Source organism: Ascaphus truei, chromosome 15, assembly GCF_040206685.1.
Source record: "Ascaphus truei isolate aAscTru1 chromosome 15, aAscTru1.hap1, whole genome shotgun sequence".
Classification (NCBI taxonomy): Eukaryota; Metazoa; Chordata; class Amphibia; order Anura; family Ascaphidae; genus Ascaphus; species Ascaphus truei.
This window is the reverse complement of record NC_134497.1, coordinates 43,521,386-43,539,815: the sequence shown is the minus strand read 5'-3', so window position 1 is coordinate 43,539,815 and position 18,430 is coordinate 43,521,386. Positions and strand designations below refer to the sequence as shown.

Sequence of the window (18,430 nt, the reverse complement as noted above, 5' to 3'; positions counted from 1 at the left end):
TCACCTTCGGCCCCCTCCACGCCCCTCCCCTCCCTCGCTCCTCACCCTCCCGGCACCGTTTTTACCCCCGGTTCCATTCCCCGCTCTCTGCGTAGCCCCTCATTCCAAGCTGCCCTCTGGAGCCTGCCCTTCTCCTGGCCTCTGTAGCATAGATTGCGCTTCTGTCACTCGTCGCTCAGCTATGGCGTGTATCCGGGTTGCCGTCTCCAGCGCTGCCACCTCCAAGACGTCGTCCATCCGCCAATCCCCAAGCCATGACGTATATCCGGCTTCTGCCATCTTGGGGTTGTCTTTGCGCCAAGAAGGTGGTGAGCGCGAGTCTTCTTCCCGCCATTTTGGCTCTTCCTGGTACTGCGTGTCACGCTGGGCCAGGGGGGGGGGAACTCCGCTGCTTCCGCCATCTTCGCCCATCTTCCAGGCCCGCGCCAACAGGTACGTTTTTGCATTTTACAGGTACAACCACGGTAGAATGATGTATCGCCAGGGTCTGTCGATAGGGATTTCTTCAACTTGTTGTCTCCGCTTCCACCCCGCGGCTTTTCACGTCGCAACTTATTTCCCAAGCCATCGAACAACGGCAAACTGAGTAGCTATATAACTTTGATAACAGCAGGCTCCGTTTGTTTTATTGAATAGTTATTTTACTTTCAGCTTGCTTGTTGTATGTATGTCTTTTGTTAAGTGTTTTATGTTGTTTGTCCCATTTTAATATTACGTATTACACTATTATTTCTTTTTGTTTCTGTCCCTATGTCACGGACCCCCGGATTGGAGATCTTCCAGTGATTGAACCATTTGGATTTTCTTCTCTTCCATCTGTTTGGACTCTATTAGGGACTTTGGACTCTTTTTGGGCGCTGGTCTGTATATGTTCTTTGAGCTATATAACTTTGAAACTTTTCCAAATAACGACCGCGTCGGTTCCACCTCCTCAGCCCTTGTCTACTCTTGACTTGGGAGACCCCGAGTTCCCAGACCAGGTGGGCTCCAGGGACCTCCTCCGTTGCTTCCCCTCTGGCGGGAACTCCTTTAAGGCCCAACCTGGACAGGAAAGCCAGACCCTCCGCCGGGTCTCTCATCGTGATGGCCCTAACGTTCCATACTACCATCAGGCCGAATGGGAAGGTCCACCTATATCAGATGTCCTGGTCCCTCAATGCTTTAGTTATGGGTAGAATGTTCCATCTCCTGGCTAGCGTAGCCAGGGACAGATCCTGGAAGATTAGCATCTTCGTTCCCTCGAACTCCACCCCAGGCAGAGCCCTTGTCTTCCGAAGTACCGCCTCCCTGGTAGTATAGAAGTGCAACTGCACTATAATGTCCCTGGGTTGCTCTGCCTGCATTAGTCTAGAGCATAGTGCTTTGTGGCACCTGTCCATGGCCAATGCCTCCTTAGGGCTGTTCGGTAGCATGGATTCGAGCCACCGCAAAGTAAACTCCTCACAATCCCCAATGTGAAAACGGGTAAACAGCCAGTTAACCCACCAGGCGCTCAGAAAGTGTAGCTGCAGCTGTGAAATGGTGTTTTGACAATAAATCTGGTTGATAACTGCCACTATCCCCCAGTGTGTTATTGATTACATGTAATTCTCTGCAACTGGCTAGCTATAAGCACAATGAGGTTGGAGAAAAACTTGAAGGAAGATAACTTACAGTTGCACTGGGGGACGTAATGAAGTGGCCCGTCTATCTTCCTGCATGAACAATGCTGTGTCCCTCTGTCTGCGTTGTCTCTTGATGGGATGATCCTCTCACGTCGCCAGCAATCTCTTCTGCCGTCAACCCTGCACCCGCTCGATCGCGGTGGGTGGTCACCTGACCGGCGGCAGTGCCGGTACTTCCGGATGCAGCAGGGAGACACAGATACACCATACACAGCCCGGCGTGCAGGCAGCAGGCACCGGAACACTAGAAATCCTCCCCAGAGAGGTCAGTACGCCGCACAGCCGTGGAATAAAAGCTTCAGGAAAGGCTGATCAGTGTGGCATGAAACTTTAATAGAACATAGTGCAAACGGATCCTCTTGACGCGTTTCAGCCCGTCAGGCCTTTGTCAAAAGAGTCTTTTGACAAAGACCTGACGGGCTGAAACGCGTCAAGAGGATCCGTTTGCACTATGTTCTATTAAAGTTTCATGCCACACTGATCAGCCTTTCCTGAAGCTTTTATTCCACGGCTGTGCGGCGTACTGACCTCCCTGGGGAGGATTTCTAGTAGTCCTCACAATCCCCTATCGGCTCCGGGACCCCCCTGAGCCTGATATTTCGTCTGTTTTCAGCGTCTTCCTGACGCTCTTTCAGTTCATCAATTTGCGCCTGCAGCTCCACTGACAGCTTCTCCATTGTATTTATCACCTTAACAGTCAGGTCCATTTTGTTTTCCAGCTCCCCTGTTCGTTCCCCCAGATTGTCCACATCCTTCCTCACCTCCTTTATTTTGGCTTGCAGGAGTGCTTTCAAGTCTTTGAATAAACGTGCAAAGTCGTAGCGCCGGACAGGCAGTAAGGTTTGATTCCCAAGCCCCTCATCATCTTCCTCCTGCTCTGTGTCAGAGCCAGGATTTGAGCTGGGCGCAATCTCCTCCGCAGCTCCAGCTCCCCTGAAGTACCTCCTCACATCGGATAATTTCTGTTTTTTCTGTCAATTCGGCTTCCTCAGGGCCATCTCAGCTGTTTTATACAGCCTCTGCTGATGTTTCAGGTTGGATTCTGGTACTTTTGAAGGTTTTATTTATATCATTATATAGAGCGGGGCACGGAGCTAGCTGATCATACAACCATGCTCCTTGCCGTCACGCATGAGCCTCCAGAACATTTTTTTAAAATAAAACAATAATAAAAATGATACAGATAACCTTCATTTAAAAAGTTATAACTTTTTTTATCCTTTTAAAATGCACATTATATGCACCATAAACTAGTCACTTTTCATTGTGATTTAGCGTAACACAGATACACGTGCGCACTTATATGTGAGCATCTTAGTCGCTGGTTATCCTTAAACATGCCTGGCTTTAGAGAAATGTCCCTCACCTGTGTGTGTTCTCTTGTGTGTACCCAGGCTGGAAAAGTGACTAAATCCCTTCCCACATTCCCCACATACATGCGGTCTCTCCCCTGTGTGTGTCCTCTTGTGTATGTTCAGGTAGGATAACTGACTAAATCCCTTCCCACATTCCCCACATACATGCGGTCTCTCCCCTGTGTGTGTCCTCTTGTGTTTGTTCAGTTTGGATGACACACTAAATCCCTTCCCACATTCCCCACATACATGCGGTCTCTCCCCTGTGTGAGTCCTCTTGTGTATGTTCAGACTGGATGACACACTAAATCCCTTCCCACATTCCCCACATACATGCGGTCTCTCCCCTGTGTGTGTCCTCTTGTGTATGTTCAGACGGGATGACACACTAAATCCCTTCCCACATTCCCCACATACATGCGGTCTCTCCCCTGTGTGTGTCATCTTGTGTATATTCAGGTAGGATAACTGACTAAATCCCTTCCCACATTCCCCACATACATGCGGTCTCTCCCCCGTGTGTGTCCTCTTGTGTTTGTTCAGTTTGGATGACACACTAAATCCCTTCCCACATTCCCCACATACATATGGTCTCTCCCCTGTGTGCATCCTCTTGTGTGTTTTCAGGCTACATAACACACTAAATCCCATCCCACAATCCCCACATACATACGGTCTCTCCCCTGTGTGTGTCCTCTTGTGTGTGTTCAGGTTGGATAAGTCACTAAATCCCTTCCCACATTCCCCACATACATGCGGTCTCTCCCCTGTGTGTGTCCTCATGTGTGTCCTCATTTTGGATGAGATACTAAATCCCTTGCCACATTCCCCACATACATGCAGTCCCTCCCCTGTGTGTGTCCTCATGTGTGTGTTCAGGCGGGATAAGTCACTAAATCGCTTCCCACATTCCCCACATACATGCGGTCTCTCCCCTGTGTGTGTCCTCATGTGTGTCCTCATGTTGTATGACATACTAAATCCCTTGCCACATTCCCCACATACATGCGGTCTCTCCCCTGTGTGTTTCATCTTGTGTGTGTTCAGGCTGGATGACTTACTAAATCCCTTGCCACATTCCCCACATATATGCGGTCTCTCCCCTGTGTGTGTCATCTTGTGTATGTTCAGGTTGGATAACTGACTAAATTCCTTCCCACATTCCCCACATACATGCGGTCTCTCCCCTGTGTGTGTTCTCTTGTGTACGTTCAGGCTGTATAACCAACGAAATCCCTTCCCACATTCCTCACATACATGCGGTCTCTCCTCTGTGTGTGTTCTCTTGTGTGTGTTCAGGCTGGATAACTGACTAAATCTCTTTCCACATTCCCCACATACATGCGGTCTCTTTCCTGTGTGTATCCTCATGTGTGTTTTCAGGCTGGATGACACACTAAATCCCTTCCCACATTCCCCACATACATGTGGTCTCTCCTCTGTGTGTGTCATCTTGTGTGTGTTCAGGATGGATAACACACTAAATCCCTTCCCACATTCCCCACATACATGTGGTTTCTCCGTGTGTGTCCTCTTGTGTGTGTTCAGGCTGGATAACACACTAAATTCCTTCCCACATTCCCCACATACATGCAGTCTCTCCCCTGTGTGTGTCCTCTTCTGTAGGTTCTGGTCTGATAACCAAGTCAGACTCTTCCCACTTTCTCCAAGATCTTTTCTTGTGGCAGCTGCTAATATATATCTTTTGGCATGAGAAGCAGTTACATTGTTTATTAATTGCCTTGACTGGTTGAAAGATGCATTTTCTGTCATATTTAATGGAATGTTGCCTGATTGTTCTGTCTTCATCTTTTCCATATACTCATTTGGGTGTCTCAACTTCAGATGTTTGAGAAGGTAATCCTGACTGATAAAAGCAACCTCGCAGTGTTGGCATGGGTGGATTATTGGAGCTTGTTGTCTCTCCCCGGTCTGTGTCCTCTTCTGTAGGTTCTGTTCTGATAACCAAGTCAGACTCTTCCCACTTTCTCCAAGATCTTTTCCTGTGGCAGCTGCTAATATATATCTTTTGGAATGAGAAGCAGTTACATTGTTTATTAATTGCCTTGACTGGTTGAAAGATGCATTTTCTGTCATATTTATTGGAATGTTGCCTGATTGTTCTGTCTTCATCTTTTCCATATACTCATTTGGGTGTCTCAACTTCAGATGTTTGAGAAGGTAATCCTGACTGATAAAAGCAACCTCGCAGTGTTGGCATGGGTGGATTATTGGAGCTTGTGGTCCCTCCCCGGTCTGTGTCCTCTTCTGTAGGTTCTGGTCTGATAACCAAGTCAGACTCTTCCCACTTTCTCCAAGATCTTTTCCTGTGGCAACTGCTAATATATATCTTTTGGAATGAGAAGCAGTTACATTGTTTATTAATTGCCTTGACTGGTTGAAAGATGCATTTTCTGTAATATTTATTGGAATGTTGCAAGATTGTTCTGTCTTCATCTTTTCCATATACTCATTTGGGTGTCCCAACTTCAGATGTTTGAGAAGGTAATCCTGACTGATAAAAGCAACCTCGCAGTGTTGGCATGGGTGGATTATTGGAGCTTGTCTTTGTACTAGACGAAACAAAAAAGTCACTGTTACACAAACTGTCTAACAAAAGGTCATGAAGGAGAAGTAAGTTGGCATATCACAAAAAGTTCAGGATGAAAGTAAACTGTAGATGTACATTGTAAAAATGAAGGGTTTAGCACAGCATGTGCAGCATTAGGGCCTAACGATTTAAAAGGAAATATCAGTAGCTGCAAAACACAGATTAAAGTGGCAGAAATCTTTTCAAATCCTTTGATATTAAGTGTGACGGTGAGGGGGTAACCAGGCTTACTAATAAAGGTTAAGCCCGTCTGGTTGCCCCTGATCCATGTTTTGGAGTCCTGGAGTTTCAGCTCTTGGACCTAGCTGTTGCATGTGTATTACAATAAACAAGGAGTCAGGATCCCGTGAGCAGTGCAGTGCAGTCTCTGTGGTTTGAGAGGTGAGGAGTCTGCCAGAACCCTTAGTTGCAAACCGGAACGCAACTGAGTGGAGGGAGAGACTTTGTCACACCTAACCGGAGAAGTTATGCTGTGAGAGAGTCCTTCTCATCCGGAGCAAACACAGGAGGCACATTACAAGCTGCGGACGGCATCCTCATGACGATTCGATACGCATGTATTCATGTGAGTACATGTGAGTAACCATTCACTTGTTTTTAGTGCAGGCTAATCAGCCGGTTTTGTTAGGCTTGTTGAAGCCGTTTTTTAAATAAATTTGTGACCCCCTTCTTTGCTATTGTTCATTCCTTGTCTGGGGGCTCGTGGAGTTCGGGTGATTCTGGGAATCACGAAATCCCAAGAGACAAAGGAATTACCCAGGGGATTCGTGGTGTATAAGAACAGAAAGGGAATAAAAGCACAGATTGTCTCCACTGTACCTTGAAAGAAACACTCCTGTAAGTGTATTCAGTCCACACTGGGGAGTTGATATTAAGGGGTTAACATACAACATCAGTAGTACTGCGCAATGGTGTACCCTTCTATCAATTTCAGGTGTATTAAAGAACAGCAGCAGTGAAGAAAAACTACAGTCATTCACTTCAAGTTTTGGACTTTGAGACACTTTTTAAAGACCGGATTGATTCTTATGGACACAGTGACTATTTTTAAGCGCCAGGTATCCTCCTTTCTTCTTGTTTATAGTTCTTTATGCAAATTGAGATATTTGCTTTGTGGGAAGCCTAAGGCAGCTTTGACCTCTTGTTAATCACAATTGGTATTTGTTTAATCACGTGTATGTCACACATTAATAGGTTTAGCGCTTGAGTTAGGGTATCACACTTTTTCATTTTATGTGTATTACAATGCTTGATTGTAAATTATGTGACAATAAATAATTTTTGTATTTTTGCCTTTCCAGGGGTGCTAGCACGTGAAGATTGCTAGGCTATGAGTTTCAGGGTGGGTTTTGCGGATAAACTTTTGTCATAATGTGTCTAGGTAAAGGGGTTCCTGAGTTACTAGAGACCCCAGAAATGCACCCGAGAATCAGGTCGGATTCCTAGATACATTAAAGCACATTGCTCCGGTAAAACATCCCATTGAAAACGTTGTTACGACTCACCGCTACGATCCCCTGCTGCAGCACAGACCAGAAAGGTAAATTGGGCATAGGGGATCAAGGTATCCCAGAACATACAAGGGGTCCCTAGTATAAGGAGGGATGGCCAGTTAAATGCCCAAGGTAGAAAAAAGGAAAAAGTAATCCCTATAATGCTTGCACTCAACCTCTTATTTTTACTAAAAGAGGTGAAACATTTCACCTCCACTAATGTATCTTTTATTTTGCACAATTTGTCTTAAAACCTATATTCAAATAAGCGTATCAAATCAGTTCTATATGTAAATGGGACTGATTTGACAATAATGCCTAGAAAAATTCATATATATCTTGGTAGCCACACACAAGTGAAGATAATAAACGTTAGTGTTAGAGAAATTGTGTGATGTTTACCGTGAATCCCCAAATTTAATAAAGTGCACTATTAATGTGTAAACATATATATCATGGTGTGCAAATAGTGCTGAACGGTGAAAGATATTATATTAAGTAAAATAATAAAGATAGTGGTGTGTGTGGTTATTTGTTCCTTTCTTTGCTTCCTAATAAAGTTTGTTCAAAAAGCAAACAGGATGTATTCTCTTGTTTTCAATCATGTACCTATAATAGATAGCTGTACTTTAAGTAGTACTCAATATATTCAACTTCTAGTAGTCTAATATGTGTATACATAGTAATTGCATGCACATATGAGGAACCTGACTGAATATTTGCTATTGGCAAGTGCTTTCTCTTCTCCTCAAATTATATTTCTCTATATTTTTTATTTAAGAGCTCACAATTGTCCTATATATATATTTAGCCTCTGTGGTATCCTATTTCATTAACCATAATTAATGACTTGGTTCCCACTTCCTGTTCATATACATATATTGTACAACATATATTAAACAAAAGTATATATAGGAGCGGTTAATTGTAGGGGTAGTTGGAGCTCACAAAGTGCTGTATCAAGCACTGTGTCCCTGCTGATCCTAATTCCCTCCGTTTATTGCCTAAGTTGTAAGAGGAGTCTGTGCAGGAACCTGTTAGTGGATTCCTTCATGGTCCACATCTTTGTTACACTTGCTATATAGATACAATGATATTCCTAGGCAAATCTTTGCTCGCAAACTTTGTTGCGGTCTCGCTTAGATAAGGGATGACTATGACGTCTGTTTTCTGTGCTATTTCAACTAGGAAAAGGTAGTTTTGTAGCCCAGACCTCCAGCAAGTGTGTTTTCTCCTGTAATTTGTAATCCACTGTGTGTATGTCTGTTTCAATTAAATAAATCACAATTTGTTTTACTTTCTGGCTTTGCTCAGTGATATGATCCCGGTATAAAGGTGTAAGTGCCTGGTCTCCATGACATTAAGTCGATAGATTCAGATGTGAAGGCAAAATTAAAAACGATTTGTACAATAAATAGCATACGTGTCTCATTAGAAGCTCACATATCAGTCACCGGGTGTTCCCGTTACCGTACCATGTACCAGCTCTCTAATAGTTATAGGACGACCCAACTTTCTGCTAAATCCCCATTGTTAAATCAGGAACCAAATGCCCAATTATTGTATTTGAGATCACAGATGTTATTCAGACTTAATTAAGCACCATTATCACCTAGCCATACAGTGCTTCCACTGCTATGCAAAGAAAACTCCGGCGCAAACTCAGAAACCAGCGAGTAAATGACTGATACTACCTTGAACCAGTCCCGAAAGTATTCCCCACTGGTGCAGACACGCAGGGGTAAACACGTTCCTGCTGCTCAACCCCTCTAGGACCAATCCATGATCCTTAAAAGCAAGTACAGAGAGAAAAATAGGGGAGCAAGGAATTATGGAATGAACATAAAAACATTAAATGCCCAGAGCTAGCAATGCTGCAAAATTGTTCAAATGCTTCAGAAGGATCTAAACCGAGAGGAGATTTAGGAGATAGGAATAGGACGAGACGCCGAGATGTAATTCTGGGAATACTGTGAAAATGTCCCCCCACGTTAGTTGCTGTGTTCTATCCCTTATGGTTGCCCCCCCTATCCACCCTCCATCCTGTGAGGGACTGACGTATGCAATTTTTATACAACACTTCAAATATGTATGTTCAGTAAGGTGAACTATGTGAATGCCGAAGTACTGTAATGTGTAACAATTTCCCAAACCTTTTACCCTTCTGTACCCCAATATTACAATAAAAAAATCTGTTTAAAAACAAAAAACAAAACATAAAATGCACAAATACAAAGTTATAATACAGTTGTGGGAAGGCTGCTACTTGTAACCTGCCCACCTAAGACACACAGAAGAGCACAAGGGTTAATCAGCAGTCAATGCACTTACTGTATGTTCCAATGAGAGGGAAGGGGGGTGAATGGAGTAGAAATATATATACAGTTGCGCCAGCCTTTATTCTAAAGCCTCGCACGCCGTACCACTCTGAATACCGGGTCATGACGTGGTATGTTTTCCAACCGTATAGCAATTGACTCGGGTTTCTATCGCAAGCAGAATCCATTTATCGGGCACTAAAAATTGCATTTTAGCGTTGTCTGCAATACCGTATAGAAACTCAAGTGGGCAATCGCGAGCGGTTGTTTTAAAAGTCTAATAGCAATTCAACCAACACAGTACAGCCGTACAGTTCTGCAAGTCTGTGTGTGTACAGTAATTGTACTTTGAAGATTTATATTTGAAGCAGAGATTAACGTTATGAGTTCATACAGTAGTCTGGGGCTCCTTAGCCATAAGCATAAAAAATATGAGGACACATACTGTACTGCAGGGGGGGCGCAAATTATTTTCCCTGCGCCCCCCTACTGGCGGTCCCCTCACTCCCGCGCCCCTCCTAACGCCCACTCACCCGCTCTCCGGCGTCATGACGTCACGTTGTCATAGCAATGTGACGTCCCATGACGTGCCGCGTTGCCATGGCGATGCAGGAAGGAAGCCGGCGGAGCCTAGGTAAGTGAAGGTTTACAGAGGCCCTGCAGCTCCCCCGGCACTTAATTTTAGTGCCTTCGGGAAGAGCGCGGGGCCTCTATAAAACCCGCGCCCCCTGCCGGCAGTCTCGCGCCCCCCCGGGGGGTCGCGCCCCCCAGTTTGTACACCGCTGCTGTACTGTATACAAAGGGAAAAGAAGTACAGTATTACAAAAAAATAACGTCACGTCTTCTTCCGAATATAAAATATTTTTTCCACTCATGCGGATTGGAACATTGTTGAAACGCATACTGTATGCGTGTCATCACATTTCTATATGCATTATTTATTAATCCATACTTTTGCTAGGCTTGCTCTTCTTTTCCTACTGTTTTTATTTTATGCACATGCGTGTATGTCTCATTGGAACCTTGTTGAAACGCATATGCGTGTCATCACATTTAGGCGCATGCGTGTATGACTTCTCATTCAATTTGAATTTCAAGTCTGAAAAAAAACAAAAACTTTTTTGTTTCTCGACATGGGCTTGCATAACAATTTTGGCTATTCTGAGATTCAATCACTATTGTAGCTTTTTAATTCTACACTAGTCATGTACGTACTGTATGAGGTGGGTGGCATACTGTGATTTTTATTTGGGGGTGTGGGGCTCAAAACATTATGATGAACTGTTGAAAATATTTCATTGAACTAATAATCCAGCATATAGCGCTCTCCCCCTCCCCCCACACACATAAGGCTACAGTATTTCTGCTTCTTATCGACACCTCTTCCAAACCATTCATTTGTAATTGCTGGTTTTGTTTAATCTTTGAGGCTTTGTTTACAGTAATTGTGTCACTGAGTCTTCTTGAGGCCTTTGAGGCTTAACGCATGAGCACGTGTGATAATCCCTTCTCGAATTACTCGAATGGCTTTGTTGAGCTGTGTTGTCTCCCCCGTTTGCGCACAGGCATGCACATGCGCAATAACAGCCATAACTTATTTTTGGAGGGGCATGGGATGAGTTCAACCGCTGGCCATAAGATTTCTCTGAACCACTAATCCCGCACACACTCCGACTGCAGCACCTATTGTAGCCCACCCCCAACCATTTCACACACAAAGCCAAACTTTACCCAAGCAATTCACCTGTGATAAGCCCTTCATGGAAAATCCCCCACATTCAAACTGAATTGCAAGTTCAAAATAAAATAAACCCTTTAAGGACTGATTGAAATAAACCATAATCCTAATCAATTTTTGATAAGTTAATGTTTGCCATTCTTTCTTTTTCTTTGGGAAGATGGGGAGGTTTCAATGATTCTCGTGAATTTAAAGGAATTTTTTTTTAATTTGATCAGAATAAACATGGAATAATGCAAATAATCAGGAATAAGACAAATTTACAGTCTTTATCTTCTTCGTCATGGCCGCATTGCATTATGTAGTTAATTGATATAGAGGGGGGGTTTATGTAAATTATGACTGTTGCTACACAATACACACAGTTCACTAATTTTACACATGATAAACCCCAACCCCCTCCCCCGCCCTTCCTTTTTTAGTGCAGCTCTGTCTGAAAAGAAAAATTGAGTGCAGTTAAGTGCATTGTGTACAGTATCACTACTACATATTGGACTATGAAGTTACTACTCTCAAACTATACTGTATACTGGAAATCTATACTACATTATAACTACTGTATAACTACTTTATAACAAGATTTTTAGTGCAGCAGCTCTGAAAAGAAAAAAATAGTGCAGTTAAGTGTATATAAAACAATCTGTGCCATACTTAACTTTATCATACTTGGTGTACCTTTTTTTGACGGTTTCACCACTTTTCTGATATGATCATTGAGCTGATGCCATACCATTTCGATAGGATTGAAATCTGGCAATCTGGAATTGGAGGGGTGAAATAAAGAGAATTAGTTAAAGAGATGCACAGTAAACAGTGTAAAAAATGAGAAACTGTTACCGTACTTACTCCGCTGACGTCTTAACCCAGGTGATACTGCTGGCAAGCATATGCGCAGTAGACGCGGTGTGTTTCAGATCATTGTCCTGGTAGAACCAGTGACCATCTGGGAATTCACGTGTAATGTATTCCACAATCTTGGGCACTATTTCCTCTTGTAAAAATACTTTATTCATGATTCCTGTAACAAGAAAAGTGCTCCAAACACTGCACACTTGTACAGTGCATAAGGCAACAGCATGTGACTTTGTGCATTATTTTACTGTCAAAGATGATGATGAATCCTGGTCCACGTCTAGAGATCGCACCCCACACATGCAGCTTCACTGGGTGTTTTGGACGCGCGCTTCATGGATAAGCGTCCTTTTTTGTGGAATGCAAAAGTGGCAAATTTCTCAAGCGATACAGTTGACTCGTTAGTAAAGATGCAATCCTGAAAAGTTTTGCGACTTTCGATACATGCCCGTGCCTGGTCCACTCTTTTGATCTTGTTGGCGTCCCTTATCATAGGATACGTTCTCTAATGACAAGGAATAATTTTAGATGTACTGTACAGTTACTTAAACCATCTTTTACCTACTGTGCTGTCCAGTACTAACCTTACATGCCCATATTTCCATCCCAATCTGTTTCCCATCACTTTGATGCTGCTCTGAGATGCGGTTATATTGTGATTTTGCTCTAGAGCGTACTTGACCCTTGTGGCACTCCTCTCATCATTCTCTTCACTTATTTGGTCAACCAGAAGAGTCGTCGCCCTACAGTGTAAAGGAAAAACAACAATTTGTTACAGTAGGCCACAAGTACATTCTGGATTACTTGCAGCTATATTCATCAGTGATGCTCCATCATTTATGCTCAGGCCTACAGTATGGCTAAATATACATATATAAATATATTTTATATTATATATAGTTATATAAATATACAGCTATATAAATATACATATATATATATATAATAGTTATATAAATATACAGCTACAGTATATAAATTATAATAGATATATATATATATACTGTAACATTATTATATAATATTATGTGCACTTTATGTGTGTGTGTCATACTGTTTACAGTATACTGTATACTGCATTGGGGTTGTGAGTGAGTCATAATGAGTAATAATGGAGTGAGTGATAATTAAGGAAAGAGGTGCAACTCACTTTGAAATACAATGGGTGTCTTAAAATTAATTGATTATAAGAATGTAAATCTTGATCAAATATTAAAAACATGCATTTAATTTGTACTGTACAGTAAAGAACACATACTGTAAATACTTACTCGGTAGTTACTGTTGGTGTCCGCTTGACACTTCTGGCCTTACCATGGGCATGATAGCTCACAGTGGTTGCTGGAACAACAAGGCCCGAAGTATTTAACCAGCATTGTATCTGTGAAATTCGTTGTCCTCTCTTGTACATATCCTGTATTCTCATGCTTAGATCCTTTGAAATCTTTTTAAATCGGCATCGCTGCGTTTAGAAAGAAATACAAGCACAAGAATATGTAGTCGATGTGTATACAATGCGCAGTGAATCAACAAAATGGATGTTGTATTATTACTTTAATGTGTCTCAACCTCACTCGACAGGTTTAGTACACAGTATGCCCACTTTTAAACACCTGCACCTCGTTGCCATGCACGCGAAAAAAAAATCAAAAACAGATATAAAAGGTGACACAAATTGCATAGCCTACCACTCGCTGATCTGTATCTGAACTTGCCCATGTCCAGATACTGCATTATGCCATCTGCTTCCACGGATCAACCCCGATTCTACGGACGCAGGAATCTGCTTTCTTCTGCCGTGCCGACCACGAAAAAGTGAAAGCCTTTTCAAAGCCAAAGCCAAAGGACAATAAAGAAAACATTCAGACGACTCCAAAGGCTAAGAAGCCTGGGCCTTATTATGTGAAGAAGAAATTCGCTGGCATAGAAAGAAAGCAACATGCTTGGAATCCACCAGCACCCATCCAGAACACTGCTATACCGGGAAACCTCAGGTCACCTGCTCCTGCACCCATCCACGACGCTGATCTACTGCAGGGAACCCCCTGGTCACTTGTTCCAGCACCCACCCGCGCAGATGTCAATAGCACTCCTCGCACCAGATTCAGCTCGTTCGCCCGCATGCTGAATGGGTTAAGTTGTGTCGATCTCCCCGACAACTCTATGGTGCAAAAGATCGATCTTCTTTTGGAGACCATGCTAAATATGGATAGGCGTTTGGAGAAGATTGAGAAGAAGATGGAAAGCAACATAGCGGGGATAAATTCATTGCTTGGAGCTCCTGCCCCTGTATGTCGGACGCAGGAGGGTGGCATGGATGTGAGCTTCTCTATTCCATCACCAAGCGCACCCCTCCGTCTGCAGAATACGTGTGCCTGTATGCCATTGAGGAGGATGACATGACAACCCCGGTAAAACCACGACAGATGACAACCCCGATAAGGCCATGACTACAGGAGAAAAGCATCCTCTCAGACCACCTACCTTCGCCCGCTGCCAGAAGCACACCCGCACCCAACACACGCTTGCATTGAGACAGTGCCAGACATCACCTTGCACGACCTGCCCCAGCAAGTCAGGGCGAAATACAAGGTTGCAAGTGCTGGTGTTGCCCAGAAATATGCCCTGTAAATCTTCAAACACCATGTCAGTTATGAGATGTACAACGTTAATTACGAAGGGAATCGAATCAAAAAGGCTCTGCCAGAAAATTTAAGGAAAACTATTTTGGCGGAACCGCAGCGGTTTTTTATTGTTACCAATCATATGATGAGAACCGTGAGAGACACCATCAATGGCCTTTTGAGGCATGTAAGGGCTCGTCTCTGGAAGGAAAGACTGATGGGGATGGACTTTGCTGCTTGATTGTTCAGTCGTGCAAAAGTTATAAAATATTGTTTTAATAAAAAAAAAAGTTGCTTGTTTTAAATTGCATTACCGTTGTGTACGAATGAATGTGTTTGGGGGAGGATTCGTTCCACAGTAAGGGCTTATCAGCCTACAAGAATTTTAATGAATGGCTCGGAGTGGGATGTGTGATGTCTTGTTCACATACACCAGGCCTGCACAACTCGTAAAGTGCGAAGGGCCGAACTGCTCCAAGGAAAAATAAATTGGGCCGCACGGGTAAAATCATCATCATCATCATCATCATCATCATCATCATCTCTCCTCCAGCACCCATCATCATCCTCATATCTCCCCCAGAACCCAACACTATCAACCATTGCGATACTCCCCATCTATCTCTCATACCCCCATCTCTCCCCCTCACCCACACACAATACACCCCTCCACATCAAACACACAATACCCCCCTCCACATCAAACACACAATACCCCCCTACACCCCACACACATCCCACCACCCCCTGCAGCTCACATCCCTCCCCCCTGCAGCTCACATCCCTCCCCCCTGCAGCTCACATCCCTCTGCCCCCTTGCACTTCACATCCCTCTCCCCCTTGCACCTCACATCCCTCTCCCCCCTTGAACCTCACATCCCTCTCCCCCCCTGAACCTCACATCCCTCTCCCCCCTTGCACCTCACATCCCTCTCCCCCCCCTTGCACCTCACATCCCTCTCCCCCCCTTGCACCTCACATCCCTCTCCCCCCCTTGCACCTCACATCCCTCTCCCCCCCTTGCACCTCACATCCCTCTCCCCCCCTTGCACCTCACATCCCTCTCCCCCCCTTGCACCTCACATCACTCTCCCCCTTGGGTGGGTGACAGTGACTGGGTGACAGTGACTGGGTGGGTGACAGTGACTGGGTGGGTGGGTGACAGTGACTGGGTGGGTGGGTGACAGTGACTGGGTGGGTGACAGTGACTGGGTGGATAGGTGGGTGACAGTGACTGGGTGGGTGACAGTGACTATGACAGTGACTGGGTGGGTGGGTGACAGTGACTGGGTGGGTGACAGTGACTGGGTGGGTGACAGTGACGGGGTGGGACACAGTGACTGGGTGGGAAGAGTGACTGGGTGGGACACAGTGACTGGGTGGGACACAGTGACGGGGTGGGTGACTGGGTGGGTGGGTGACAGTGACACTGACAGTGACTGGGTGGGTGGGTGACAGTGACTGGGTGGGTGGGTGACAGTGATTGGGTGACAGGGTGACAGTGACTGGGTGGGTGACAGTGACTGGGTGGGTGGGTGACAGTGACCTTGACAGTGACTGGGTGGGTGGGTGACAGTGACTTGACAGTGACTGGGTGACAGTGACTGGGTGGGTGGGTGACAGTGGGTGGGTGGGTGACAGTGACTGGGTGGGTGACAGTGACTTGACAGTGACTGGGTGGGTGGGTGATAGTGACTGGGTGGGTGACAGTGACTGGGTGGGTGACAGTGACTGGGTGGATAGGTGGGTGACAGTGACTGGGTGGGTGACAGTGACTGGGTGGGTGACAGTGACTGGGTGGGTGACAGTGACTGGGTGGGTGACAGTGACTATGACAGTGACTGGGTGGGTGACAGTGACTGGGTGGGTGACAGTGACTGGGTGGGTGACAGTGACGGGGTGGGACACAGTGACTGGGTGGGACACAGTGACTGGGTGGGAAGAGTGACAGGTTGGGACACAGTGACAGGGTGGGACAGTGACTGGGTGGGTGGGTGACTGGGTGGGTGGGTGACAGTGACACTGACAGTGGGTGGGTGGGTGACAGTGACTGGGTGGGTGGGTGACAGTGACTGGGTGACAGGGTGACAGTGACTGGGTGGGTGACAGTGACTGGGTGGGTGGGTGACAGTGACTGGGTGGGTGGGTGACAGTGACTTGACAGTGACTGGGTGACAGTGACTGGGTGGGTGACAGTGACTTGACAGTGACTGGGTGACAGTGACTGGGTGGGTGGGTGACAGTGGGTGGGTAGGTGACAGTGACTGGGTGGGTGACAGTGACTTGACAGTGACTGGGTGGGTGACAGTGACTGGGTGGGTGACAGTGACTATGACAGTGACTGGGTGGGTGACAGTGACTGGGTGGGTGACAGTGACGGGGTGGGACACAGTGACTGGGTGGGAAGAGTGACAGGGTGGGACACAGTGACAGGGTGGGACACAGTGACAGGGTGGGACAGTGACTGGGTGGGTGGGTGGGTGACTGGGTGGGTGGGTGACAGTGACACTGACAGTGGGTGGGTGGGTGACAGTGACTGGGTGGGTGAGTGACAGTGACTGGGTGACAGGGTGACAGTGACTGGGTGGGTGACAGTGATTGGGTGGGTGGGTGACAGTGACTGACAGTGACTTGACAGTGACTGGGTGACAGTGACTGGGTGGGTGACAGTGACTTGACAGTGACTGGGTGACAGTGACTGGGTGGGTGACAGTGGGTGGGTGGGTGACAGTGACTTGGGTGACAGTGACTAACAGTGACAGTGACTTACCTTGACCCGGGTGGGTGCAGGTTGCCGCCGGACGCTTGCTCCTCCTGCCCCCGATATCCCTGCGGCAGCTGCCTGGGACGGGAGGTGGGCTTGGGGGCGCGGGTTGGGGGAAGGGGGGGGAGGAGGGCACGGGAGGTGAGCTCGTGGGGGACGCGAGAAGCTGGCCGCGGAGGGAAGCGGTGAGAAGCAGGCCGCTGGAGGAGCTGAATTATTTAATTATTACTTCCCCCTCCAGCCCACGTTGGGAGCAGGGGGGGGAGCGGGCCCGCAGAGGAGCTGCATGTTGCTTCCCCTTCCGCCCCGCGTTGGGAGCAGGGAAGGGGGAGGGGAGCGGGCACGCAGAGGAGCTGCATGTTGCTTCCCCTTCCGCCCCGCGTTGGGAGCAGGGAAGGGGGAGGGGAGCGGGCACGCAGAGGAGCTGCATGTTGCTTCCCCTTCCGCCCCGCGTTGGGAGCAGGGAAGGGGGAGGGGAGCGGGCACGCAGAGGAGCTGCGTGTTGCTTCCCCTTCCGCCCCGCGTTGGGAGCAGGGAAGGGGGAGGGGAGCGGGCCCGCAGAGGAGCTGTGTGTTGCTTCCCCCTCCGGCCCACGTTGGGAGCAGGGGGGGGGAGCGGGCCCGCAGAGGAGCTGCATGTTGCTTCCCCTTCCGCCCCGCGTTGGGAGCAGGGAAGGGGGGGGGACGGAGCGGGCCTAGCGCATGCGCGCCGGGACCGCAGGGAATTGGCGCCATTTTTTTTTCAAAGTTTTTTTTTTTTCAAAGTTTTTTTTTTTTTCAAAAAAAACATTTTTTCAAAGTTTTTTTTTTTTTTTTAAATCTCATCGAGGGCCACACAGAGAGGCCAGGCGGGCCGCATGCGGCCCGCGGGCCGCGTGTTGTGCAGCCCTGACATACACGCATGTGCCTAAATGTGATCACATGCATACTGTCTGCGTTTCAACAAGGTTCCAATGACACATACACGCATGCGCATAAATGTGAGAACACGCTTGGGTAGATTAAACGATTA

General features: G+C 46.4%; 1 protein-coding gene across 10 annotated transcripts in view; it reads right to left on the bottom strand.

Moving 5' to 3' along the window:
* Positions 1 to 2,857: 2,857 nt before the first annotated feature.
* LOC142466878 (uncharacterized) overlaps positions 2,858 to 18,430 on the bottom strand; it is a 67,028-nt gene continuing 51,455 nt past the window's right edge. For 6 of the 10 annotated variants that reach the window (XM_075572443.1, XM_075572442.1, XM_075572440.1 and 3 more), the window contains one exon: positions 2,858 to 5,592. In XM_075572443.1, the coding sequence (XP_075428558.1) occupies positions 2,996 to 5,592 (2,597 nt within the window). In that variant the 3' untranslated portion in view covers positions 2,858 to 2,995. Of the gene's footprint in view, positions 5,593 to 8,817; positions 8,912 to 10,190; positions 12,775 to 13,093; positions 13,494 to 18,430 lie in introns of those variants that run through there. The other 4 variants (XR_012788261.1, XM_075572445.1, XR_012788260.1 and 1 more) reach the window with 4 other exon arrangements.